Genomic DNA, 24,483 nt, shown 5'->3' with positions numbered 1-24,483 from the left:
CTTTTTCTGTTTCACAGCATGAAATGCTGGGCCCTGCCCTCTGGACTGAACTGCAGCTTCCCACACAGGAAGAGAGAGCCCTCTCCTAAAGGACTGGGAACTTGCTGAAATTTCACAAAGGCAGTGAACAAAAGCTGCTACTCATTCAAATGCTTCTCACCCTAGCTTCTTTCAACTAGTTATAAATCTTCCCTGAAATGCTTCCCACCAGAAGCCACTGGGAACAGAGCCTAACTTCTGGTGGGGACAGCCCAAAGTTAAAGACAACCTGATCTGGGCAGCTGAAAATTGCACTATGACCTTAGGACAGTCAGCCCTCTACCTTCACTCGTTCTTCTGGCCGCTTTACCACTTTGTCACTGAGGAATTTGGTGGGGATGAAGCCGGTGACACCATTGTCTAGCCGTGTTTTGACACCGATGGCCTGGCCTGGGCACGAACCGCTGTCAAAGTGGTTCCACACCTAAAGAGGGCATGAGGAGAGGAGCTTGATTATCAAGATTCTAGAGATCGCTTATTCAGAAAAGAGCTCCCAGAGGTGTTGTAATTTCTTTTACCACTGACACCTTGCAGCATGATCTGAAAACACAATGATGACTTAGTCATCTGCCAAGACAGAATTTGAACTTCTACAAAGTCCCTTGTCTCATAGCTGATGCTTGGCACCACTGGCCATCAGATGAATCTTTTTCTTTGAGATGGAGTCTTGCTCTGTTGCCCAGGCTGGAGTGCAGTGGCGCAATCTTGGCTCACTGCAACCTCCGCCTCCTGGGTTCAAGCCGATTCTCGTGCCTCAGCCTCCTGAGCAGCTGGGATTACAGGTGTGCACCACCACACCGGGTGGATTTTTATATTTTTAGTAGAGACGGGGTTTCACGATGTTGGCCAGGCTGGTCTCGAACTCCTGACCTCAGGTGATCTGCCCACCTAAGCCTCTGAAAGTGCTGGGATTACAGGTGTGAGCCACCACGCCGAGCCATCTTTTTATTTTTCTTGAGACAGGATCATTCTGCCTAGGCTGAAGTGCAGTGGTGCAATCAGGGTTCACTGCGGCCTCAATCTCTCAGGCTCAAGTGATCCTTCCACCTCGGCCTCTCGAGTAGCTGGGACTATAAGCGCACGCCCCCTAGTCTGGGCAATTTTTTTTTTTTTGAGACAGAGTCTTGCCTGTTGCCCAGGCTGGAGTGCAGTGGCGCAATCTTGGCTCACTGCAAGCTCTGACTCCCAGGTTAACACCATTCTCCTGCCTCAGCCTCCCAAGTAGCTGGGACTACAGGCACCCGCCACCACGCCCAGCTAATTTTTTGTATTTTTTAATACAGAAGAGGTTTCACCGTGTTAGCCAGGATGGTCTCGATCTCCTGACTTTGTGATCTGCCTGCCTCAGCCTCCCAAAATGCTGGGATTACAGGCATGAGCCATGGCGCCCAGCTGCCCCTTCCTTTTTAAAAAAAGGAGATGGGGTCTTGCTACGTTGCCCAGGCTGGCCTCGAAATCCTGGGCTCAAGTAATCCTCCCAAATCAGCCTCCGATGTAGCTGGCACAGGCGTGAACCACTATATGTACGTGCCACCATGCCTGGCTGCCATTTTGTTTTGACCCAGTGACTGTAATAAGTTTCCATGTCAGCCTTTTTTTTTTTCCCTTTTCTGAGACGAAGTCTCATTCAGTCGCCCAGGCTGCGGTACAGTGGTATGATCTTGGTTCACTGCAACCTCCACCTCTTCGGTTCAAGTGATTCTCCTGTCTCAGCCTCCTGAGTAGCTGGGATTACAGGCATGTGCCACCGCAACTGGCTAATTTTTGTATTTTTAGTAGAGATGGGGTTTCACCATCTTGGCCAGGCTGGTCTCGAACCCCTGACCTCAGATGAACCGCCCACCTTAGCCCCCCAAAGTGCTAGGATTATAGGCGTGAGCCACTGTACCCAGCTATGTGAGCCTTCTCAGAAGGGACTTCATGCTAAACCTGTATGTTTTCTATCTGTCTTCCTTCCTTGTGTACTTGTTTGGTAAAAGCATGATCTAGAACACCCTCATCTCTGATTCCCTTTAGGCACCGAGATCATTCAACCAAGAAAATCCACTGAGCAAGATAACGCTGCAGCACACACCTCGCTTAGTTCAGGGAAATTGTCCTGCTGACAGAAGGGGCACTGCCACAGCCCTGTCTCATCATTGCGGATCGCCTGGTCATAGCTCTCACCCTGGGGACGCCTGTGGGCGATGCCAGTGACATTGCAGATGATGAGCTTTCCTGCAAGAAGGAAAGAGGATGGGGAGCAGGCTCAGAGAATGTGGAAAGAACTTATTTCCACCAGCCTTTAAGTGACAGAATATCTGACTTCCTTCCCATCCTTGAAGAGGGAACTCTTCCTGAGCTTTATTTATTTTTTTGAGACGAAGTCTCGCTCTGTTGCCCAGGCTGGAGTACAGTAGCGCCATCTCGGCTTACTGTAACCTCTGCCTCCCAGGTTCAAGGAATCCTCCTGCCTCAGCCTCCAGAGTAGCTGGGATTACAGGTGCCCACCACCACGCCCAGCTAATTTTTGTATTTTTAGTAGAGATGGGGGTTTCACCATGTTGCCCAGGCTGGTCTCGAACTCCTGGCCTCAAGCAGTCTGCCTGCCTTGGCCTCCCAAAGTGCTGGGATTACAGGCATGAGCCACTGTGCCTGGCCGTTCCCCTGATTTGATGATACAGAAAATAAAGCTATAAGAAGACTAACTGCATGAAGATTCCACAGCACATTGGAAGCACATTTGACCTTAAATTCAGTTTTGATTTTCAGTCCAGGACTCTTCAGTCTTTTAAAATGCTTTCCTGGTCTTCCCCATGTACAACACAAACCTGCCTCAATCTGCTGGAACTGCTGCTTGGTTTGAATGTACATGGTAAACACACCCCCTGCTCCCAATAAAAAAACGACCCCAGAATTTACCAATGTAGAAGGTCTCTGGTGTTTCTTTGGTTAACATATTGAAGATCTCCTCTGTGTTGGGAGAGCGGTAGGCTGTCCGGAGGTCCTTGTATCGACAGCTCAACTCTGCCCGGATGTCATAGAGTGTGATGTGTTTGTCACCATAGCCCTAGGGAAGAAGCCCATCAAGAAGAGCCTTGCAGCTGCCCCCCAACCTGAGCCTCAGGGAGTCCCGTGGAAGGGGCGGGCCTCTCCAGATGGGAGTACGTTTCTGTCAGGGCTTCTTCTCTTCTTTCCATCAACATTTACTAAAGGTGGTTTTCAAACTTAGCCATGAAACACTGTCCTGTAATCAAAATACTTCACGGAACCCCAATGAGTCCACAGATATATGCAAAGCTGTGCTGTTAGAAAGGAGGAAAGGGGGCCTAGACGGAAACTGTAGTACTGACATCCTCCCAACTCCCTCCTGCCCCTTGTAATTATGGTGGCAATCTCAGACTCCCCTGGCTCCTTAACAAGCAGACCAAAAACTTCCTTGAGGAATCCGGTAGAGCAGGGCAGGAAGATGAGAGGGTCAAGTCTGCCATACTAACAGTATCAGGCTTTCTCTGCACACTCACTACCCAAGTCTCCTACTAGCCTGGCCACTTGGGATGGGTTTTCCTGCCGGGCCTTCCATGCTGTCCCTTACCTGCCTCTCCAGCTCTTCTGCAAAGGCATCAAGGTCCAGGTCTTTGAGTCGCTCTGGGTTTTCCAATATTTCTTCGAGGGCTCCTGCAGGATTGGCATCCTCGGCTGATTCATCGTATTCCAGGGCATCCACTGCCATCTTCCTAGCCCACTCATAAGTCTCAGGGTGGACGCGGGAACCATCAAGGACTTCAATATATGAGTCAGTGCTGGAGGAAAGGCAGAAAAGGAATAGGATATAGAACGAGAAGCTTCTAGTAACATCCCAAATGTCCACCAATGGGGAACTGGTTAAATAAATTAGGGCACCTCCATACAATGGAATACTATACAGCCATTAACAAGAATGAGGTAGATCTATGTGTGCTGACATGGAAAGATGGCCACAATATATTGATACGTGAAAAATGCACTGCAAAAACACTATGAACCATATGATCCCATTTTTGTAGTAAATGGGTAGTTAGTAAATGCATAGCAAAAATAAAATTTAGAAAAACTGTAGTATACATAAAATTGTTATGGTAGTTATCTCTGGGGGGTGGGATTATGGGGGACTTCCACTTTCTGCATAATATTTCTACATGTTGAATTTTATATGATGAAGTTATATGAGTCTTATAATAAGATAAATCAAGAAAGGGGAAAAAAAACCTTCGAAAATTTGCTGATAGCTATTTTCCCCCATAAAGCCTTCCCAGGCTGGTCTTGCCCGTGCACTCACATGGACCTATGTTATTCGTGGAGTGTTACAGCAAAGCTGAGTGGAAAATGAAGTTTTAGAACTTGAAGCCTATTTCCCCACTGATTTCCATTACTGAATGAGGAGCTATGTGCCCGTGGAAAAGATCCTCCAAAGACTGAGTTGATAACTTCTGGAGAGGAAGAGGTCAATAGTGAAGTCCAAAGTCCAAGTGAATAGAACTTTCTCTTAATAACATCATCTCAAAACATACCAAATCTCTCTCCCCCTTCCTTATCTCTTCATACCCCCAAACTCCTTTTTCATTGCCCCTGCTATTCCCACCCTTATCTGGCCACAACAAACCATAATAAAAAAAAAGCAAGTTTGTGTTCACTGAACAAAATCTTGTGTTTTCCATGCTTAATTTATAAGCTAAGCTGGTCCTTTTTATGTTTCTCTCACATGAAAAATGTTTCACATAATTGAACCGATCTTTTCCATAGGTCAGGGGCTCTTGACTGAATAAAGTTCCTTACCTTTTCTTTAAAACATTTCCTAAATTAAATGGCTTGTGGCCCTTTGATAGCCCTAACCCCTGAAACCCGAAAACAAAGCCCCCAAGGGAATTCCTCCTGCCCCATCCAGGCAGAGGGCATCACCTGTCCCCCAGGGAGGCCGTGTCGATCTTGAGGAAGCCAGCGCAATTCATGAAGACTTTGGGACCCATGTGGCACATGGTGACCAGCTGCGTCCGGCTCTCGAGCCGGGTGTTGTTCTGCTTCAGGATCTGGGGGAGAGAGCTGGACTGAGCCAGGGCAGTAACCAGGCCCCACCTCCCCAGACTGTTCCAGTCTCTATTAAACCCTCGTAACAAAAATTCTGTCCCCACCCAGTATCTAGTTGAGCACTACAGCACGCTATCGACTACTCAAAATTAAAAAACAAACAAACAAAAGTTTTGCTTTAAATGGGAAAATAATAAATGATGTTATACCTACACCAAAGACCTAATGTACGGCTTATAAGTTACAAGTTAACACTAGTTGGCTGGGCGCAGTGGCTCATGCCTGTAATCCCAACACTTTGGCTGAGGCAAGTGGATCACTTGAGGTCAGGCGTTCGAGACCAGCCTGGTCAACATGGTGAAACCCCATCTCTACTAAAAATACAAAAAATTAGACGGGCGTGGTGGTGCAAGCAGCAGTGAAGGGCACAGCTTTGGCCAACTGGGTCTGAAGTCAGACTCTGACTCTCACTAGCTGAGTGATTTTGGACAAGTCACTAACCTTGGTCTTCCTGAGCTATATATTATACTGACAAAGTATATACTCATATTCAATGAAATGGCAAGTTTTAAAATTTCTGAATTCACTCCAATCCTACCTTCAGGAGGTGGGTCCCTTTCCGAGGTCCCAGGCCACAAACATACTGGATCAAGGCCTGGCTGTAAGGGTGGGCAATGGCACGGTTGACATCGACCCCGACCTCATTGACTCGGTTGATAAATTCACAGTACAAGGCGTTGAGCAGCTCCTCTTTCACCACATGCTCCTGTTGACATTAAGCAGGCAGGAGTAAGGTTACTCTGCCTTTCCCTCCACCCAAGTCTGCCTGTCAAATCCTACTCACCTGCAAGGGGTGAAACTTGAGACACAGGATGTCTTCATCGGAACTGCACACCTGGGCAAATTCAATCAGAGGGTCCTGGATGCGCCGGGCCAGGGAGACGGCCTGTCTCAGCACTGGAGGGTAATCCCGGAATTCTGCCTAGAGTCAAATGAGGGTCAGCAGGGCCTTAAAATACCCTCAGCTCCAACATCAAGAGGAAATCCAAACCATTCTTGTTTAAATCATTTTCTCTGCTTCTCTGGGATCTTTTTTCCTGGGACCGATTTAATTTCTGGGACTCCCAATCTGAACCATAACTGCAAAACGGAGAACTTCCGCATGGATAAGTACACAGGTATAATCCTGTGCCCTGATAACCTTTGTTTCCCTATTTAATCTCTTTGGGACTAATAGCACTTGCCTGGGCAGGCCCTAAGGGTGGGGCTCCAGCATTACCTCTGACTTCTTGCTGTTCATATAGAGAATGGCCAACTCGTTGTCAACCAGCTCTACCCCAATAGATGACAGCTGCTGGCCCTGATCCAACTCATGTACAATGCGTTTCACATCTTCAATCAACATCTGGGCGTCCCTGGTGGGATGAGTGTTGGTCAATGAATACATTTTCTTAGGGATGGACAGTCTCATGACTGCCTTGGGAGCAGGGAGGAAAGGGCTTTGAAGACAATGAGGTAAAACATCGCCAGGCACACTCCCTGCACAGGCACAAGCCCCATATGTTATAGGTATATGCCAGATACAATAATAAGGGATGAATTGGGTCATAGCCTTAAACTAGGTGTGGTCTAATTCCCACCTACCTGTTCTCTCCTGCAACTGTCACCACATGAGGCTTCTTATTCAGGAGAAATTTCTTTAGCGTTTCAATGTCTTGAGCCTGGATTGAAAGAAAATTGAAGCTGAATGGCTCTGAGGATGTGAAGATTTCAGGCAATTCTGTCTCCCTATGTTGGAGATCTTGTAAGAACTGGAAAAGTCTTCAGATATCTGGTCCAAGGTGCTTCCAAGGAACCATTCCCACCTCTTCCTGAAAGTTGGCCACCCTGCCTCTGCTTAATAATTCCACTGACTAGAACGGCACTCCAGTGGTACTAGCTGCCACTGGCTAGGTCGCAAGGATGAAGTGAGGAAACCGTTCTTTTTTATTGTAGACCAAAATCTAATACTTAGCCACTGGTTCTAGTTTTGATGAAGCAAAACAAAGAACTAGTAGCCGCTCTCTTTCGGGTGTGGGCCCTTTGCAAAGATCAACATGGTTAAGTATGATTTTCTTCAGCCTAAAAATGTCCAGTTTCTTATGATTTACTTTCCAGTGCCTCACACTCCTGCATGTCCTCCTTCTGTGGCTATTTCATTTGTGGTGTGACTTTTGCTAAAATGTGAGTAGTTAGGACTATTAGATATTCTGATCTCCATTTCAAGATTTTAAGGGCTGGCTGCAGTGGCTCACACCTGCACTTTGGGAGGCAGAGGCAGACGGATCGCTTGAGTCTAGGAGTTTGACACCTGCCTAGGCAATATGGTGAAACCTTGTCTCTACAAAAAATACAAAAATTAGCCAGGCATGGTGGTGCACGCCTCTGGTGGTCCCAGCTACTTGGGAGGCTGAGGCAGGAGGATCACTTGAGCCTGGGAAGCAGAAGTTGCAGTGAGGTGAGTTCTTGCCACTGCACTCCAGCCTGGCGACAAAGCAAGACTCTGTTTCAATAATAATAATAATACAATTTAAAAAATAGTTGTTTCTTAAGAAGTTTTTCTTTCAGGAACGGGGCTCTGTCAACAAAACTCAAAGATACCACAGATACTATTAGGATAAACAAAATTCAGAAATATACCAACCAAATGAATTGAAAGTCTTCTTTCCTTGGAAAAAGAGACCCTGAAAGGCTAAAGCAGGGAAAAGGCTGGCTTCACGCCTCAGTGGCTTTCAGCTGCTGGAACAGCCTGACCCAGATGCTGGTAAGAACAGAGGCAGTTAAAGCAACTCCAGAAGCACACAAGGCCTAGGAATTGGCCTCAAGCCAGAAGCAAATTCTGTACCAGATAACTTGAGTGCCATCTACTGCTCATGGAAGGGAGGCATCCCAGGGGACAAGTCAGTGACCAGATCAGAGAATCAGTCTTGCATAGGATTTTGCTTAGACCATAATCACTTATTCCCACTGAATCATAAGACATACTCCAGATGTACACTTAGTAACCTCGTCCTAGCCACTTGCCTTCTTTTCCCGCTCTTCCTCTCTCCACGCAGTTCGCCGTTTGGTAAAATGGGGCAGTCGAAGGAAGTCTGTCACTTCTCCTTCACCATTGACCAGGGCACAGAACACAGGGTGATCTCTGCCAGACGGACAGAAAAACAAGAGTGCAATAATCAGCAATATGAAGTTATAAATGAGAGAAAAATGAAATTTAGGAAGACAGATAAGAGATGGTGCTGGGGAGGCAAAAACAGGCTGTTACCTGGCAGAGGAGAAAGCAATGCCCAGGACTCGAATGCCTTTCCCTTGGTTCTCGTCCATAAAGTCATCATCTTCTTCCACCTGCTGATCTGGTCGGTAGGGCGCCACTCTCAACCAATTGTAGAGCTTTCGACTACAGGCCTGGGGGAAGAGACACAAGGGATATTACATACACGATGACATTATGGTCATCAGGCTCACCAAGTGCGCTACGGAAACACACTCATACACACGTGCGAGGGTGTGTGCTTTTTTTTTTTTTTTTGAGACAGAGCCTTGCTCTGTTGCCCAGGCTGGAGTGCAGTGGTGCGATCTCTGCTCACTGCAAGCTCTGCCTCCCAGGTTCACGCCATTCTCCTGCCTCAGCCTCCAGAGCAGCTGGGACTACAGGTGCCCGCCACCAGCCCGGCTTTTTTTTTTTATTTTTTTTTTTGAGACGGAGTCTTGCTCTGTCGCCCAGGCTGGAGTGCAGTGGCGCGATCTCGGCTCACTGCAAGCTCCGCCTCCCGGGTTCACGCCATTCTCCTGCCTCAGCCTCCCGAGTAGCTGGGACTACAGGCGCCCACAACCGCGCCCGGCTAATTTTTTGTATTTTTAGTAGAGACGGGGTTTCACCGTGGTCTCGATCTCCTGACCTTGTGATCCGCCCGCCTCGGCCTCCCAAAGTGCTGGGATTACAGGCGTGAGCCACCGCGCCCGGCCATTTTTTTTGTATTTTTAGTAGAGATGGGGGTTTCACCACATTAGCCAGGATGGTGTAATCCCAGCACTTTGGGAGGCCAAGGCTGGCAGATCACGAGGTCAGAAGATCGAGACTATCCTGGCTAACACAGTGAAACCATGTTATTTTATACTAAAAATATAAAAAATTAGCCAGGCTTGGTGGCGGGCGCCTGTAGTCCTAGCTACTTGGGAGGCTGAGGCAGGAGAATGGAATCAACCCAGGAGGCGGAGGTTGTAGTGAGCCGAGATCGCGCCACTGCACTCCAGCCTGGGCAACAGAGCAAGATTGTCTCAAAAAAAAACACAAAAAAAATCATGAGTCTCTGCCCTCACCTTTATGACATATTCCTTGGCTTCAGCCAGCAGCTTGTTCTTGAGTTCTTTGGCCATCTGCACATAGAGGAACTGTTGTAAAGCCCGTTCGATGGCCATGGTGCGCTGCCGGTTCCACTCCTGCACCTGGTGGCTGAACTCATCTCGGTAGTAAAACTGTTTTATCTCTTCAAAATATGTCTGGTCGTTGCCATAGCTGAGGAAAGACACAAAGCTATGGTGTCAGGAATGGAGAAAAGGGACACCCAATGTCCACAAACATTCTAAGCAAGCCAGAGACAACAGCTTGCTCAACTATGAAATTGTGGTTCCCCACTCCTGAGGGGCCCTTCCCTCCATCAGACTCCTCACCAGGCCTTCTCCAGAGAGCCTCCAGGCCAGGGTTCTGCTTACCCTTCCACTCCCTTCATATCTATGCTGATGTCAGTGGTGAGGAGTCCTTCGTCTTCAGCCAGGCATATCTTGAGGAACTGATCATCTCTCAGTTCCTTAACAGGCTTGTTCTTTAAGTACTTGAAGGAATAGGCATAGTGGGCCTCATCCACATCCTGCACACATGAAGGGAGAATCATGAGCCTGTGGATGGGCTGGGCCAGGCCCCAGGAGAAAAGACTGCCTTTCTGCTTTCAGGCACACAGCTCAGTGAAGTGGAAGGCAAGAAACTCAGGCCAATCAAAGAAGGAGCTGGGGCACATCTTGGATCAAAGCCCTTCACCCAGCTCACCTTTCTACCTTTCTTGGTGGGGGTTATATTTAGCTTGGCTCTCTCTTGGAAGGTTTGCCTCAGCACCTGCCGGACAAGGGGCTCACGGGCAATCTGCAGGGCTACCATGTAGCGGGCGCCTTCTAGCACAGCTTCTGGAGTAGGGAACTGGCTGTGGGGAAAATGGTGCAGCTACAGGACCAGGCTGTTGTGGCCCTCAGGCCCCTCCTCCTGTCAGTGACCTGCTGCACACCTACCTGCAAACGTAATCCTTGGCCAGCTCCAAGGGCTCTGCGGGAAACTGCTCTGTCTCATGCCGCTGGTAGCTGTCCCGCAGGTTCTCCCCAAACTGCTCGGGAGTAAGCCCAAACTTTTTGGCCAGGCCATCTAAAGCAAACAGAAGAGTGAAGGGTAAGGCAGCAGATGGGCTGATAAACCTCTTGGCTTTCAGAATCTGGAGTTGGAATTCTGGGAACCAGCCTTTGTTATTTTCCTGAGACGGTCTCGCTCTGTTGCCCAGACTAAAGGGTAGTGGTGTGATCATGGCTCATTGAAGCCTTGACCTCCTGGGCTCAGGCAATCCTTCCACTTCAGCATTCCCGAGTACCTGGGACTACAGGTGTGTCTCACCACTCCTGGCTAATTTTTCTGTATTTTTTGTAGAGTCTTGCTATGTTGACCAGGCTGGCCTCCAACTCCTGGGCTCAAGCGATACTCCCACCCTAACCTTCGAAGTGCTGGGATTACATGCTTGAGTCACTGTGCCCAGCTAGGGCACTGGAATTTAAAGAGGCCAGGAATGAGCAGGACCAGGTGGTCAAAGAACAATGAAAAAACTGATTTTAAACACTTGATGGGCTGTTATAAGGCAGAAGAAACAGACAGACTGGACTCTCTCCATCTAATCATGAGTTTCCCATTACCTCAGGAAATTAGAGAGACGCTGAACTGTCACTGTGGGGCGGGAATGGGTATGGAGAGGAAGTGCTTTTGAAGACCAGATAACAGGCTGGTTCAGGATTGGATTGGTGATTGACCCAGATAGCCTTTCTTTTTCCTGCCAACCAGTCTTTTTTTCTGGGTAACTTCCCTTGCTCAGGCTAGAATGCCTAAATCCCAAAGAAGCTAGCTTTTACCTAGCCCAGCACTCTGGCAGATGGTGTACATGTCTCGGCGAGAGGCTTGCTTGAGCTCTGGCCCCCTCTGCTCCTCATCTTCTGCCTCGTCCCCTTCACCTGGGAAGAAAACACGGGGAGATTGAGGGTTCTAGTTTCCAATCACTCCCAAGGATCTGACACATTAGGAGAGAAGCCTTAAAGGGTACCCAGCCAAGGGTCTCCTTCAAGATGCCATGGGCCATCAAGTCTCCTGGGTTTTTGAGACACAGCCTCAGTTTGTTGCCCAGGCTGGTGTGCAGTGGCGTGATCTCAGCTCACTGCAACAACCGCCTCTAGGTTCAGGCATGCCTCAGCCTCCTGAGCAGCTGGGATTACCGGTATGTGCCACCTAGCCCTGCTACTTTTGTATTTTTAGTAGAGATGGAGTTTTGCCATGTTGGCCAGGCTGGTCTCGAACTCCTGACCTCAGGTGATCCACCTGCCTTGGCATCCCAAAACGCTGGGATTATATGCATGAGCCATTATGTACAGCCATCAAGTCTCCTGGATTTTCTTTTCCAGCACTAACCTTCTTCATCTCCCTCTTCCCTGACACGCTTCAGCTTCTTGCGGCTAGCTTTGGCGGCGTTCTGCATCTTAGGGATGTCTCGGCCATAATAAAGAAGAAAATGGTTGTAGACATCTTTCAGCTCATCCATTGACTGGACATCCTTGAGCCTGAAAAGGAAGAGACATAAGGTTTCAGTCATCACTGCGGAAAGGATATAATCCAATTTGGCTCTAAGAGGTCCAATTCCCAAAAGGCAGTATCCCAACTAAAATGGGATCCCAACCAGTTTTTTCCAATTATTATTATTATTATTATTTTTTTGAGACAGAGTCTCACTCTGTTGCCCAGACTGGAGGGAGGATGATCACTTGAACCCGGGAGGTTGAGGCTGCCGTGAACTGTGACCACACCACTGCTCTCCATCACCACTGCTCTCCATCCTAGGCAACAGAGAAAGACACATAGCTGGGTGCGGTGGCTCATGCCTGTAATCCCAGCACTTTAGAAGGCCAAGGCGGAGGGATCACAAGGTCAGGAGAGCGAGACCATCCTGGCTAACATGGTGAAACCCCATCTCTACTAAAAATACAAAAAATTAGCTGGGTGTGGTGGTGGGTGCCTGTAGTCCCAGCTACTTGGGAGGCTGAGGCAGATGGTGTGAACCCGGGAGGTGAAGCTTGCAGTGAGCCGAGATCACGCCACTGCACTCCATCCTGGGCAACAGAGCAAGACTCAGTCTAAAAAACAAACAAACAAACAAAACAAAAACAAAACCAAGACACATGATAGCCCTAGACCGTATCTTACTTATTTATTTTTTTGAGGTGGAGTCTCACTCTTGTCACCCAGGCTGGAGTGTAATGGCGTGATCTCAGCTCACTGCAACCTCCACCTCCTGGGTTTAAGAGATTCTCCGGCCTCAGCCTCCGGAGTAGCTGGGATCACAGGTGCGCACCACCACACCGACTAATTTTTGTATTTTTAGTAGAGACAGGGTTTCACCATGTTGGCCAAGCTGGTTTCAAACCCCTGATGTCAGGTCATCTGCCCATCTCATCCTCCCAAAGTGCTGGGATTACAGGTGTGAGCCACCATGCCCAGCCCGTTTTCTTTTTTTCTTTTTTTGAGACAGAGTTTTGCTCTTGTTACCCAGGTTGGAGTGCAATGGCGCGATCTCAGCTCACTACAACCTCTGCCTCCCAGGTTTAGGCGATTCTCCTGCTTCAGCCTCCTGAGTATCTGGGATTACAGGAGCCCAGCTAATTTTTTGTATTTTTAGTAGAGACGGGGGGTTTCACCATGTTGGCCAGGCTGGTCTTGAACTCGTGACCTCAGGTGATCTGCCCAGCTCAGCCTCCCCAAGTGTTGGGATTACAGGCATGACGCATGCCCGGCCTCCTCTTTCTTTCTTTTTTGAGATGGAGTCTAGCTCTGTCGCCCAGGCTCTGTGGTGCAGTGGCATGATCTCGGCTCCTGCAACCTCTGCATCCCAGGTTCAAGCGATTCTCCTGCCTCAGACTCCCGAGTAACTGGGATTACAGGCGCCCGCCACCACGCCCAGCTAATTTTTGTATTTTCAGTAAATATGGGGTTTCACCATGTTGGCCAGGCTGGTCTTGAACTCCTGACTTCATGACCTGCCCACCTGGGCCTCCCAAAGTGCCGGGATTACAAGCGTGAGCCACCGGGCCTGGCCCCAGCCCCCTTTTTCTTAAGAGACAGGATCGGCCGGGCGGATCACGAGGTCGGGAGATCGAGACCATCCTGGCTAATATGGTGAAACCCTGTCTCTACTAAAAATACAAAAAAAAAAATTAGGCATGGTGGTGGGCACCTGTAGTCCCAGCTACTCAGGAGGCTGAGGCAGCAGAATGGCATGAACGGGGGCGGGGGGGCGGGCCGTGGCTTGCAGTGAGCTGAGATCGAGCCATTGCACTCAGCCTGGGTGACACAGCGAGACTCTATCTCCAAAAAAAATAAATAAATAAATAAAATAATTCCTGGGCTGAAGTGATCCTCTTGCCTCAGCCTCCCAAGTAACTGGGACTATAGGCAGAAGCCACTGTGCCTGTGCCTGGCTTCTAATTTTTTTTTTTTTTTTTTTTTGAGACAAAGTCTTGCTCTGTTGCCCAGGCTGGAGTGCAGTAGCACGATCTCAGCTCACGGCAACCTCTGCCTCCCAGGTTCAAACAATTCTCCTGCTTCAGCCTCCTGAGTAATTGGGATTACAGGCGTGCGCCACTGCTCCCAGATAATTTTTTGTATTTTTAGTAGACATGGGGTTTCACCATGCTGGCCAGGCTGGTCTCGAACTCCTGACCTCAAGTGATCTGCCTGCCTCAGCCTTCCAAAGTGCTGGGATTACAGGTGTGAGCCGCTGTGCCTGGGTGACAAGTTGGATTTCTAAGGGATGGGGCCCTGTGCTACATATTCTCCAAGGTTTAACAGTGCTCTTGCAGGGCCAGCCTTGGTCTGAGGGCTTCCCATAATGAAATAAACACCGCATGTTTTACCTCTCCATGTCAGTGGTGTCCAGAGCCCGAATGCCATCGGCAAGAGGTTTGTCAGGGTCAGCAGAGATCTGTTCATACTGATAAGCCTGCATCTTCTCAAACAGCCGTGTTAGGTTCTCTTTACGGATCCGCAGCTGGGTCCACTAAGGTGAAGTAGGGCAGGAATGAGGGCTCGTATTCAGCCCTGGAGACCCAAGGCTGCTCTGTTCCTTACCAGAAAACCTAGTTGGGGGTACTAGACAGGCTTGGGAGGTTTGGGTTTGTGGTATCCTGGTAGTAATGGTGCCTACCCTGGCCCATACCTCTTGGGTGCCACGGATCCACATTACCTTTTCATCCCACTGCCAGACTCTCCATAGGTCATTGATGTGCAACTCAGGCTCCACATACTCCTTTCGGTAGAAGGCAATAAAAGGCACCTAGGATGGCAAAGAGACTGCAGTCACTCAGAGACGATAGATCTGCTAAGATCCCCTCTGTCAGTAGATAATGACTTTCTGGACAAACAGCTCCAGGAAATTCAACAGTCAGAAGCTTGGCCTCCTTCACAGCCCTTCCAGGGCCTAGTGCTTTCCTCAACAGGAGAAAATAATGCTGCAGACAGGGTAGGATTGTTCTCGTGATCACTAGGGTCTCTGCGGGTCCTAACACTTCTTGAGTCACGGATAGGGGATGGGGAAGGGGGCTCCCACCTCATTTAGTTAACTATCGTTTCCCTCATCCCCTAACTAAATTTCTCACCAATGGGCCACCAGAGCTTGAGGTGTTACCTCAAAATGCTGATTTCGCATGAAGCCCAGGGCCTCTTTGATCTTCTGAATTGTGCTGGGCCCTTTCCGACTGAAGCTGCTGGCTGGCTGCCCTCGGTCTAGGTAATCACAGCTTTCCTAAAGCAGGAAAATAAAGAAATAGCAAAACAATGTCACTTGGTTTGTCTTACCACCCAAGACTGCTTAATAACAAAGCATAACTTTTCCAGATGAAATCTAAAAAATTTTTTTCATATATACACACTTGTTGGGACTACATACACAGTTTTCTGTACCAGGCACACAGATGTATGAAATAGGGGAGGACGAGCTCCCCATCTTGATGAAGTGTCTTTTGGTTCATGTCAAAACCTAAGGATCTTTTCTGCGTACCTGGAGAGAAATGGTTGGTGTGGCAAAAGCATTCCTGTAGATCCAGTCAGCTTCTTCTTCTAGTTCATCATCTTCAGCCCCCTTGACTGGGATGGAGCGGAGCTGCAGTGGAAAAGACAACAGATGGACTTTATGTCTCACTTAAGAAAAACATACACCTTTTTGGACAGAAACGCGTGATCATCAAGTGTACATTTCCATTATTGTTCTGGAAATGCCATACCAGTGTTGTTCTGGCATGAAATAAGCATTGCTTTCTTTTCTTTTTTTTTTTGAGATGGAGTCTCGCTCTTGTTGCTCAGGCTGGAGTGCAATGGCGCGTTCTAGGGTCACCTCAACGTTTGCCCCCGGAGTTCAGCCTCCTGAGTAGCTGAGATCACAGGTACCTGCCACCACGCCCAGCTAATTTTTTTTTTTTTTTTTGAGATGGAGTCTCGCCCTGTTGCCCAGGCTGGAGTGCAATGGCGCGATCTAGGCTCACTATAACCTCCACCTCCCAGGTTCAAGGAATTCTCCTGCCTGAACCTCCCAAATAACTGGGATTACAGATGCATGCTGCCACGCCCAGCTAATTTTTTTTTTTTTATTTTAGTAGAGACAGGGTTTCACCGTGTTGCCCAGGCTGGCCTCTAACTTCTGAGCTCAGGCAATCCACCCGCCTTGGCCTCCCAAAGTGCTAGGATTACAGGTGTGAGCCACGCAGCTAATTTTTTGTATTTTTAGTACAGATGGGGGTTTCACAATGTTGGCCAGGCTGGTCTCGAACTCCTGACCTCAGGTGATCCACCCACCTTGGCCTCCCAAAGTGCTGGGATTACAGGTGTGAACCACCGCCCCGGCCATAAACATTTCATAATTTTTTTTTTTTTTTTTGAGACAGGGTCTGTTTTTAGGCTTCAGTGCAGTGGTGCAATGATGGCTCACTGCAGTCGTGACCTCCCAAGCTCAAGCAATCTTCCCACCTCAGCCTCCTGAGTGGCTGAGACTACAGGTGTGCACCATCACGACCAGCTAGTTTTTTGCATTTTTTGTAGAGACAAAGTCTTCCTATGTGGCCCAGGCTGGTCTTGGGTTCTTGGACTCAAGCAATCTGCCACCCTGGTCTCCCAAAGTGCTGGGATTATAGGTGTGAGCCACAGCACCCAGCCTGTATTTCACAAATTTCTAAAGAAAACAGTATTTCAAGAACCGTAAGCAAGGTAGAGTCTACCTTCCCTTCTCTAAGAGCTGGATTTCCCAGGCCCCGGGTGAGATGGGGTTCAAAGCCCATGCTGCATACTCAATGCTAGACTTTTGCTAGATTATTTCTTGGCTACAAGGTAAATATGGATTGGTATAAGAGCAGAGGCTGGTGGTTTCTTACCTGGAACCTCTCAGGCAGGTCAGTGGCTCGGATTTCATTGTCCTGATCTGTGAGGTGGCTGCTTTCTAGCTCACTGGGCTCATACATTTCAAAGATGCTCCTACGGCTCACACGCTTCTTGGTGGTCTTCTTGGGGCGCACTCGGATTTCACCCTCAGCCTCATCATCCTCATACTCATACTCTTCCTCCAGTTCTTCATCATACTCATTGTATTTCTCAAATTCATCATAGTCAAAGTCCACACCGAAGATTTCCTGGGCTTCTTGCAGGGCCCTGTGGGTGGCAGCAAGAGGCAGTTGGCTCTGGTTCAGGTGAGAGGAGAGAAATGCAGCCCTTGCATAGATCCTTTACTTGTCCCAAGGAAACTGAGAGGGTTAGGAGGAAGGTAAACAAAATAACCATATTCACTGCGGACGAAAGGCTTCCACTGGGGGATATTTCTGGGCAAATTGTTGTATATGGAAGAACAAAAAGCCCATCTTTGGCACCTTCAAGTGACAGTAATCAAATAGCAACAGAGCAGACGGGTCTGTATCTTGCTCAGTGGACCCAGCTTCTGCTAAGGCATTACAGTATTCCCTTAGAGCAAAAGCTTTCATATTTGTTAATTGTGATGCGGGCATTTTTTCAACAAAATTGCATTAAGAATGTCAATATATATAATTGAATAAACATGAAGCTGTAGGTGGAAGAGGAATGCTGGAGCCTTGCCCGTGTGGGCCTCTACTCCAATCCCACAGTAGCCCTAGAGTGCCGAGACAGCTCCTAGGGTTTCCAGGAGCAGTCTGAAATCACTGCCTGGTAGAGGTTATTTGAGGCAGGGAAGCAAAATGGCTGCAAGCTGGGAATGCCCCATTTTTGGCAAAGGCCTCTGACCTCCTCCTTCCTGACAAGGCCCACTCAATCACTTTATTCCCACCTTGTACCAGACCCCACTCACGCGTCTGTGTATCCAGGAAGCTTTTTCCGCCACTTAGGTTTTTTCAGAGGCTGTCCATCATCATCCACAATGAAGTCGTCAATATCTGGGTAGAAAAGGAGGGGTTGGGGTTCAGAGTCAGAGACTGAGCCAGGACTAAATTGCTTTGGTTTCTACTATGTGAGTGGTCAGTGAGCAAGAGAAGGGAAGCTCCTGAAAAGGAACTTCTTTGTGTTAAATGCTGAGGGATGTAGCTAAAGAATGGTTTCCATCCTGTTCCCATGGGCCAGGAAATCCCAACATCCATCCAAACACTGGCTTCCCTGCCCAATATAACGTACCTGACTCCTCATCATCTTCTTCCTCCTCCTCTGGAGGAGCCATGGGGGCCTCCATGGCCTCCTGCCCCTCTTCCCCTTCCCCATCCTGGAAGATTTCCTCCGCAATAGCTTCTTTTTCATGCTCCTCCTTGCCATACTCCTCCTCATCATCGTCCTCATCATCTGACATTTTTTTGACACGCCGGTACTTTTGCTAGGGGTGGGAAAACCTGCCTTATCAGGATCTGAGGAGTCTCGCATATGGATACCACATCTCCAGTCTTACTCGCTTCTTCCCACCACAATTACTCTGACCAAGGGAGATGGGAAAGAACATGCTGAGTGATGCTCTTGTAGCCTCAAAGCCCGTCCTTGAAACTTGGACAAGACTTTCTCTAACAGGCACCTAGATTTGGGATGCAAATCTAGGCTCTGTAGTACAATGATACCAAACACCATGCTCTAATGTTCTCCAAACTGTCCTGCATATGCCTCCTCACCCAGAGACACTGAAATTTCCAGGACTTTTTTCTTCACCCCCAGGGACAAAGACAAAGAATGATACTTACTCCTCTTTTGACTTTGACACCCAGATTCTCCTCAATGAGGTCAAAATCATCATCCTCCAGGCGGTCATCAAAAGAGGCTGAAGAAATAAAGTGTTGCCCATGGTGATGGGGAGGCCCTTTTCTGCTGGAACCTCCACCCAAGCCTCACTTGAGCCAACAATAGACTACTCACTGCGTTTTCTCTTCTTGTGGCCAACATCATCTTCTGAATCACCAGAGTCACTGCCCTCATCCTCCTCCCCTTCATCTTCATCATCATCGTCATTGATAAAGCCTTTCAGGTTGCCCTGCTCATCCTGATCATCTAGGTTCTCCTCCTCCTCCTCCTCATCTGGAAGACATGCATGTTTGAGGCATGGAGACTGAAAAACAGGCTAGCAGTTCAGGGCCACTTGATTAATGCGATTATCCATTTGCTCTGCACCTAACGACCTGGGTGCCACGTTAACTCTTCTACCTCATGTAAAGATGCAAAACATGGCATTGACTTAAGAGTAGCAGCATCTGGAAAGAATGTTTTTTTCCCCCTACATTCACCATCTGTCTTTGGGCAGGGTGATCTTCCTGGTCACTTTGACTTCTCAAAACCATTACTAGATTATTATGGCCACCAATAACTTTGTTTTACTCAGTTTGTAAACTCAGCAGCTATACTCCTTTATTTTGCCATAATTCCTTTCATAAAACTTGCACGTCCCTTTACCCCTTTCAAGTCATTTCATGGTTCTACTCTGTTGACAGTTCTAAAGATTGGGCTTGGCCAGAGAAATAGGAAACTAGGTGAATATATATCAATAATGCTAGGTCTAAAAGCACAAAGTATTACATACGGACTTATCTATTGGTTTATTATCAACTGCCCCCCAACTAAAGTAAACTCCACAATAGCTGGATCTTTGTTGTTTTATATTTCTAGTTCCAGGCCTAATGCCTGGCATACAGACAGATGGTCAGTTAGTATCTGCTAAGAATGACTGAAAGTTCTCAAGCTGGTACCTCATGTGTGATAACTTCTGTGCTGAGCCTGAGCCTTTCATCAGCAAGAATCCAACTATCCAAAGCTTAGCAATAGTGGGGAGAAGCTTGAGGCTGGGGCCTCCTCACCATCATCCTCCTCTTCCACAAATTTCTTGGTGACTCGGGGTACCACCTCGCCTTCATCATTGTATTCTTCCTCTGACTCCTCAGCCTCGCTTTCCACAAAATCAGACATTGCTACAGCTTCTCACTCTGCCTGAAGACAACTAGGGAAAGAAGAGAAGGATAAAAAAATGGGACACGTGATTACACAGGGGGCTCTTAAACCTTCCCACAAACAGCCTTTTAGCAACCTGCCACTGCTTTGCCCACTCAACATTCCCACTTGGGGAGAGGAGAGGAAGAATCAGATGGTTCCCACTCTTCCATTATCCATTCCTCCCAGCATTGCTTCTCTCATATGTACCTTTTTTTTTTTTTTTTTTTTTTTTGAGGTGGTGTCTCACTCTTTCACCCAGGCTAGAGTACAGTGGCACAATCTCCATTCACTGCAACCTTCGCCTCCTGGGTTCCAGTGATTCTCCTGCTTTAGCCTCCCAAGTAGCTGGGACTACAAGCACGCGCCACCATGCCCGGCTAATTTTTATACTTTTAGAAGAGACGGGGTTTCAATATGTTGGCCAGGCTAGTCTTGAACTCCTGACCTCAGGTGATCTGCCCACCTCGGCCTCCCAAGGTGTTGGGATTACAGGCATGAGCCACCACACCCAGCCTCGTATGTACTTTTAAAAAGAAGGCAGGCCGGGCACGGTGGCTCACGCCTGTAATCCCAGCACTCTGGGAGGCCAAAGTGGGCAGATCATGAGGTCAGGAGATCGAGACCATCCTGGCTAACACAGTAAAACCCCGTCTCACTAAAAAACACAAAAAACTAGCCAGGTGTAGTGGTGGGCACCTGAAGTCCCAGCCACTCAGGAGGCTGAGGCAGGAGAATGGTGTGAACCCGGGAGGCAGAGCTTGCGGTGAGCCAAGATCGCGCCACTGCACTCCAGCCTGGGCAACAGAGCGAGACTCTGTCTCAGAAATAAATAAACAAATAAATAAAATAAAAAGAAGGCAAAAGCCAGGCTACTCAGGAGGCTGAGCCAGGAGAATCTCTTGAACCCAGAAGGCAGAGGTTGCAGATTGCACCACTGCATTCCAGCCTGGCGACAGAGCAAGACTCTGTCTTTTTAAAAAAAAAAAAAAAAAAAAAGCCACTAGGCCAGGCGTGGTAGCTCACTCCTGTAACCTCAACACTTAGGGAGGCCAAGGCAGGTGGATCACCTGAGGTCAGGAGTTCGAGACCAGGCTGGCCAACATGGTGAAACTCCATCTCTACTAAAAACACAAAAATTATCCGGGTATGGTGGCAGGTGCCTGTAATCCCAGCTACTCCGGAGGCTTAGGCAGGAGAATTATTTGAACCTGAGAGGTGGAGGTTGCAGTAAGCAGAGACTGCACCATTGCACTCCAGCATCGGCAATAAGAGCAAAACCTGTCTCAAAAATAAAGAAAGAAAGAAAGAAAAAAGAAAAAGAAGGCAATTATACCAGACTTGTATATGTATCATCTCTCTTTCCCAGAGTTTTACCTCACTTACCATTTGAAGACAGGAATGGGCAAATGAGGAAAGAAACTAATGTAGGGACCATTAAGTGGGGATATGGTGGTAGAGTGGGATTATGTGATCTGCTCCTAGGAGGCTTGGAAACAGTAAGTGCCAACTTTATAAAAGGTGCTTTCATGTTTACATACACTATTCATACTTATTAGCAAAATCAAAAGGAAAACCTCTTTTCAACAGATTAAACACACAGATACTTCATGAACTTGAGCCGATTTGTGTGAGTATTGGTTGGGAGCATTTGGGTCCAAAAAGGGCCTATTTTTATCATTTATTCCCCTTGTAGGTAAAAAATCTTGAAAGGCTTCCATGTCCTACTACCATAACCATAAAAGCAAGATGGTTAAATGGAAAGATTGCTGGGCTCAAGAGTAGAAATCAAATCCTGTTGAGACCACGGTGAAACCCCATCTCTATTAAAAATACAAAAAATTAGTGGGGCGCGGTGGCGGGCGCCTGTAGTCCCAGCTACTCAGGAGGCTGAGGCAGGAGAATGGCGTGAACCCGGGAGGCAGAGCTTGCAGTGAGCCGAGATCGTGCCACTGCACTCCAGCCTGGGGGACAGAGCGAGACTCCGTCTCAAAAAAAAAAAAAGAAATCAAATCCTGGTTTCATATCCTAACAGCTAAACATAAACTTAAGCAAATTATTGGACATGCCTGAATATCACTTTCTTAACCTGGAAAATGGTAACAGTGCTACCTACCTCAGAGGATAGTTGAGAATATTACATGACATAGGGGAAAGAACCTGTTGTTTCAAGATGGGTTAACTGAGTTTGAATTTGAATCCTGAGCCTAACTTTCCTTAGCATTCTGTAATTTTGTACCAACCAACCCCAACTTTATCTTCTACTTCCCTGCTTTCAGACTCATCCAAAGCCTGGAAATGATAGTAGGGATCTTCAAGAACTGTAACATGGAGCTTGATGCGCCTTGAGTAGGACTTAAAAAACAGCACACATCATCACATCAAGATTCCACTGTGGAACCCTAAAGCTGGCTGCTGACACACTCAGCATCACTCCTCACCCTGTCCAGTAAAATGGTCTATGGGATATATCCCATGTACCTTTCTCCCACTTAGACTACAAGCTTCTGGAAGATAAAGAACATATCCAATGGAGTGAATAATAAAAACCATGAAAACATAAATGGCAATACAATGAGGCATTACAAGGCACTCTGATTCTGCACCAGAAAAGCTATATCCTTTCACGTGTGCTGCAACACATTAGTAACAAATTAGCTAACAAATTAGCAACTGTTAAGTGTCTGTTAAATAAACGACTTACATTTTTTTTTTTTTTTTTTTGAGACGGAGTCTTGCTCTGTCGCCCAGGCTGGAGTACAGTGGCCAGATCTCAGCTCACTGCAAGCTCCGCCTCCCGGGTTTACGCCATACTCCTGCCTCAGCCTCCCGAGTAGCTGGGACTACAGGCGCCCGCCACCTCGCCCGGCTAGTTTTTTTTTTGTATTTTTTAGCAGAGTCGGGGTTTCACCGCGTTAGTCAGGATGGTCTCGATCTCCTAACCTCGAGATCCGCCCGTCTCGGCCTCCCAAAGTGCTGGGATTACAGGCTTGAGCCACCGCGCCCGGCCTACATTTTCATATTGCTGCCTTCTTCCCAGTTAAAGATGGCAGTGGGAGGGGAGAGAAGGGTGGCTAATGGCTACCTGAAGGTGCCTTAAGTTCTGTGGCTCTAATTCTCCTGAAAATTGTCCTTACTGAGCTCAATTAATACTATAACCAATGAACTTGAGATTAACTAAACTCAAGAAAACAAAACTGCGGCTGGGCACGGTGGCTCAAGCCTGTAATCCCAGCACTTTGGGAGGCCGAGATGGGCGGATCACGAGGTCAGGAGATCGAGACCATCCTGGCTAACCCGGTGAAACCCCGTCTCTACTAAAAAAAAAAAATACAAAAAACTAGCCGGGCGAGGTGGCGGGCGCCTGTAGTCCCAGCTACTCGGGAGGCTGAGGCAGGAGAATGGTGTAAACCCGGGAGGCGGAGCTTGCAGTGAGCTGAGATCCGGCCACTCCACTCCAGCCTGGGCGACAGAGCGAGACTCCGTTTCAAAAAAAAAAAAAAAAAAAAAAAAAAAAACAAAACTGAAGGTATAGGAGGGTGGGGGAATGTTCAATTTTCGGTTGTGGTTTCAGATGCCACTATTTCCACAAACCTAACTGAACGCCTACTATGTACATATACTCTGCTAAGAGCTGGGGATTTGAAGAGAATTGCTCGTTTTCTTTTTTTTTTTTGAGATGGAGTTTTGCTCTTGTTGCCCAGGCTGGAGTGCAATGGCGCAATCTCAGTTAACGCAACCTCCACCTCCTGGGTTCAAGCAATTCTCCTGCCTCAGCCTCCTGAGTAGCTGGGATGACAGGCATGCATCACCATGCCAGCTAATTTTGTATTTTTAGTAGAGAGGGGGTTTCCCCTTGTTGGTCAGGCTGGTCTTGAACTCCTGACCTCAGGTGATCCGCCCGCCTTGGCCTCCCAAAGTGCTGGGATTACAGGCGTGAGCCACCACGCCCGGCTGGATTGTTCATTTTCAAGGAGTTGACTGTCTCCTAGAGGGAGAAGTATGAAAATAAGACCATAAAATGATTTTATGTATTACAATAGACACACAGAACAGGCATAGGAAGAGAACTGGACAATAAACTCACAACACACACACAAAACCCAACCAAAATAATACGGGTCTCTCTTGGGTATTTTAAGCAATTTTTTAAAAAGTACCCTGAGGAATAATGCTTATTTACACACCTACCAAGTGCCAGACACTAACAAATATCCTACTATTTTATGTCCCTATCAAGGTGGAACAAATATTCCATGAATCCCTACACTATCCTATGAGTTACAGCACACTTCTCTCTCAACAGAGGAAGAAACAGACTGAGAGAGATGTAGTCATTTGTTCAAGGTGATAAAACTATCATCTGTTGTAAGTGCTGAGGTCTGTCTGACTCCTCATGGCTGACAGTACCACATTTATCAATAGTTCTCAGGGCATGGTCCAGGGGCCAGTCCCTTTGTTCTCTCAGGAGTGTACAGTGGAGTTTTTCCAGAGGTTATATGACATGTGGTTATCACAACAGACTGAATGCAAAAGCATATGAGAACACAGCTGTATTCTATTAGGGCAGACATTAAAACATTGTACTAAAAAACAAAAAAATGTCATTC

The 24,483-nt window shown here is 47.7% G+C and overlaps 3 protein-coding genes across 10 annotated transcripts in view; 1 reads left to right on the top strand and 2 right to left on the bottom strand.

Annotated features, from left to right (window-relative positions):
• Nucleotides 1-24,483, bottom strand: part of RPL23A (ribosomal protein L23a) — a 119,616-nt gene that overhangs the window by 31,820 nt on the left and 63,313 nt on the right. The window contains exon 1 of one of the 8 annotated variants that reach the window (XM_050763266.1): nucleotides 19,499-19,502. The exons of 6 other annotated variants lie outside the window; for them this stretch is intronic. The gene's annotated coding sequence lies outside the window, so the exon portion shown is untranslated. Of the gene's footprint in view, nucleotides 1-3,126; nucleotides 3,132-19,498; nucleotides 19,503-24,483 lie in introns of those variants that run through there. One more of the 8 variants, XM_050763268.1, reaches the window with a different exon arrangement.
• The window catches only part of SDF2 (stromal cell derived factor 2), a 51,364-nt gene that overhangs the window by 4,365 nt on the left and 22,516 nt on the right, over nucleotides 1-24,483 (top strand). The window lies entirely within an intron of this gene.
• The window catches only part of SUPT6H (SPT6 homolog, histone chaperone and transcription elongation factor), a 41,072-nt gene that overhangs the window by 8,697 nt on the left and 7,892 nt on the right, over nucleotides 1-24,483 (bottom strand). Inside the window, exons 2-28 of the mRNA XM_050763182.1 lie at nucleotides 19,744-19,883; nucleotides 18,812-18,970; nucleotides 18,640-18,716; nucleotides 18,092-18,284; nucleotides 17,772-17,856; nucleotides 16,831-17,104; nucleotides 15,468-15,569; nucleotides 15,096-15,212; nucleotides 14,655-14,744; nucleotides 14,326-14,468; nucleotides 11,831-11,979; nucleotides 11,281-11,379; nucleotides 10,402-10,531; nucleotides 10,166-10,316; nucleotides 9,835-9,989; nucleotides 9,442-9,637; nucleotides 8,387-8,526; nucleotides 8,146-8,263; nucleotides 6,727-6,803; nucleotides 6,362-6,497; nucleotides 5,927-6,064; nucleotides 5,681-5,848; nucleotides 4,957-5,084; nucleotides 3,614-3,821; nucleotides 2,941-3,088; nucleotides 2,114-2,256; nucleotides 323-463 (exon numbers count right to left, since the gene is read on the bottom strand). Of these exons, the coding sequence (XP_050619139.1) occupies nucleotides 323-463; nucleotides 2,114-2,256; nucleotides 2,941-3,088; nucleotides 3,614-3,821; nucleotides 4,957-5,084; nucleotides 5,681-5,848; nucleotides 5,927-6,064; nucleotides 6,362-6,497; nucleotides 6,727-6,803; nucleotides 8,146-8,263; nucleotides 8,387-8,526; nucleotides 9,442-9,637; nucleotides 9,835-9,989; nucleotides 10,166-10,316; nucleotides 10,402-10,531; nucleotides 11,281-11,379; nucleotides 11,831-11,979; nucleotides 14,326-14,468; nucleotides 14,655-14,744; nucleotides 15,096-15,212; nucleotides 15,468-15,569; nucleotides 16,831-17,104; nucleotides 17,772-17,856; nucleotides 18,092-18,284; nucleotides 18,640-18,716; nucleotides 18,812-18,970; nucleotides 19,744-19,852 (3,774 nt within the window). The 5' untranslated portion in view covers nucleotides 19,853-19,883. The remainder of the gene's footprint in view (nucleotides 1-322; nucleotides 464-2,113; nucleotides 2,257-2,940; nucleotides 3,089-3,613; nucleotides 3,822-4,956; nucleotides 5,085-5,680; nucleotides 5,849-5,926; nucleotides 6,065-6,361; nucleotides 6,498-6,726; nucleotides 6,804-8,145; nucleotides 8,264-8,386; nucleotides 8,527-9,441; nucleotides 9,638-9,834; nucleotides 9,990-10,165; nucleotides 10,317-10,401; nucleotides 10,532-11,280; nucleotides 11,380-11,830; nucleotides 11,980-14,325; nucleotides 14,469-14,654; nucleotides 14,745-15,095; nucleotides 15,213-15,467; nucleotides 15,570-16,830; nucleotides 17,105-17,771; nucleotides 17,857-18,091; nucleotides 18,285-18,639; nucleotides 18,717-18,811; nucleotides 18,971-19,743; nucleotides 19,884-24,483) is intronic.

The sequence above is a fragment of the Macaca thibetana genome, chromosome 16 (assembly GCF_024542745.1).
Source record: "Macaca thibetana thibetana isolate TM-01 chromosome 16, ASM2454274v1, whole genome shotgun sequence".
Classification (NCBI taxonomy): domain Eukaryota; kingdom Metazoa; phylum Chordata; class Mammalia; order Primates; family Cercopithecidae; genus Macaca; species Macaca thibetana.
Note: the sequence above shows the minus strand (reverse complement) of the source record. Positions and strands in the feature narration are given on the sequence as shown.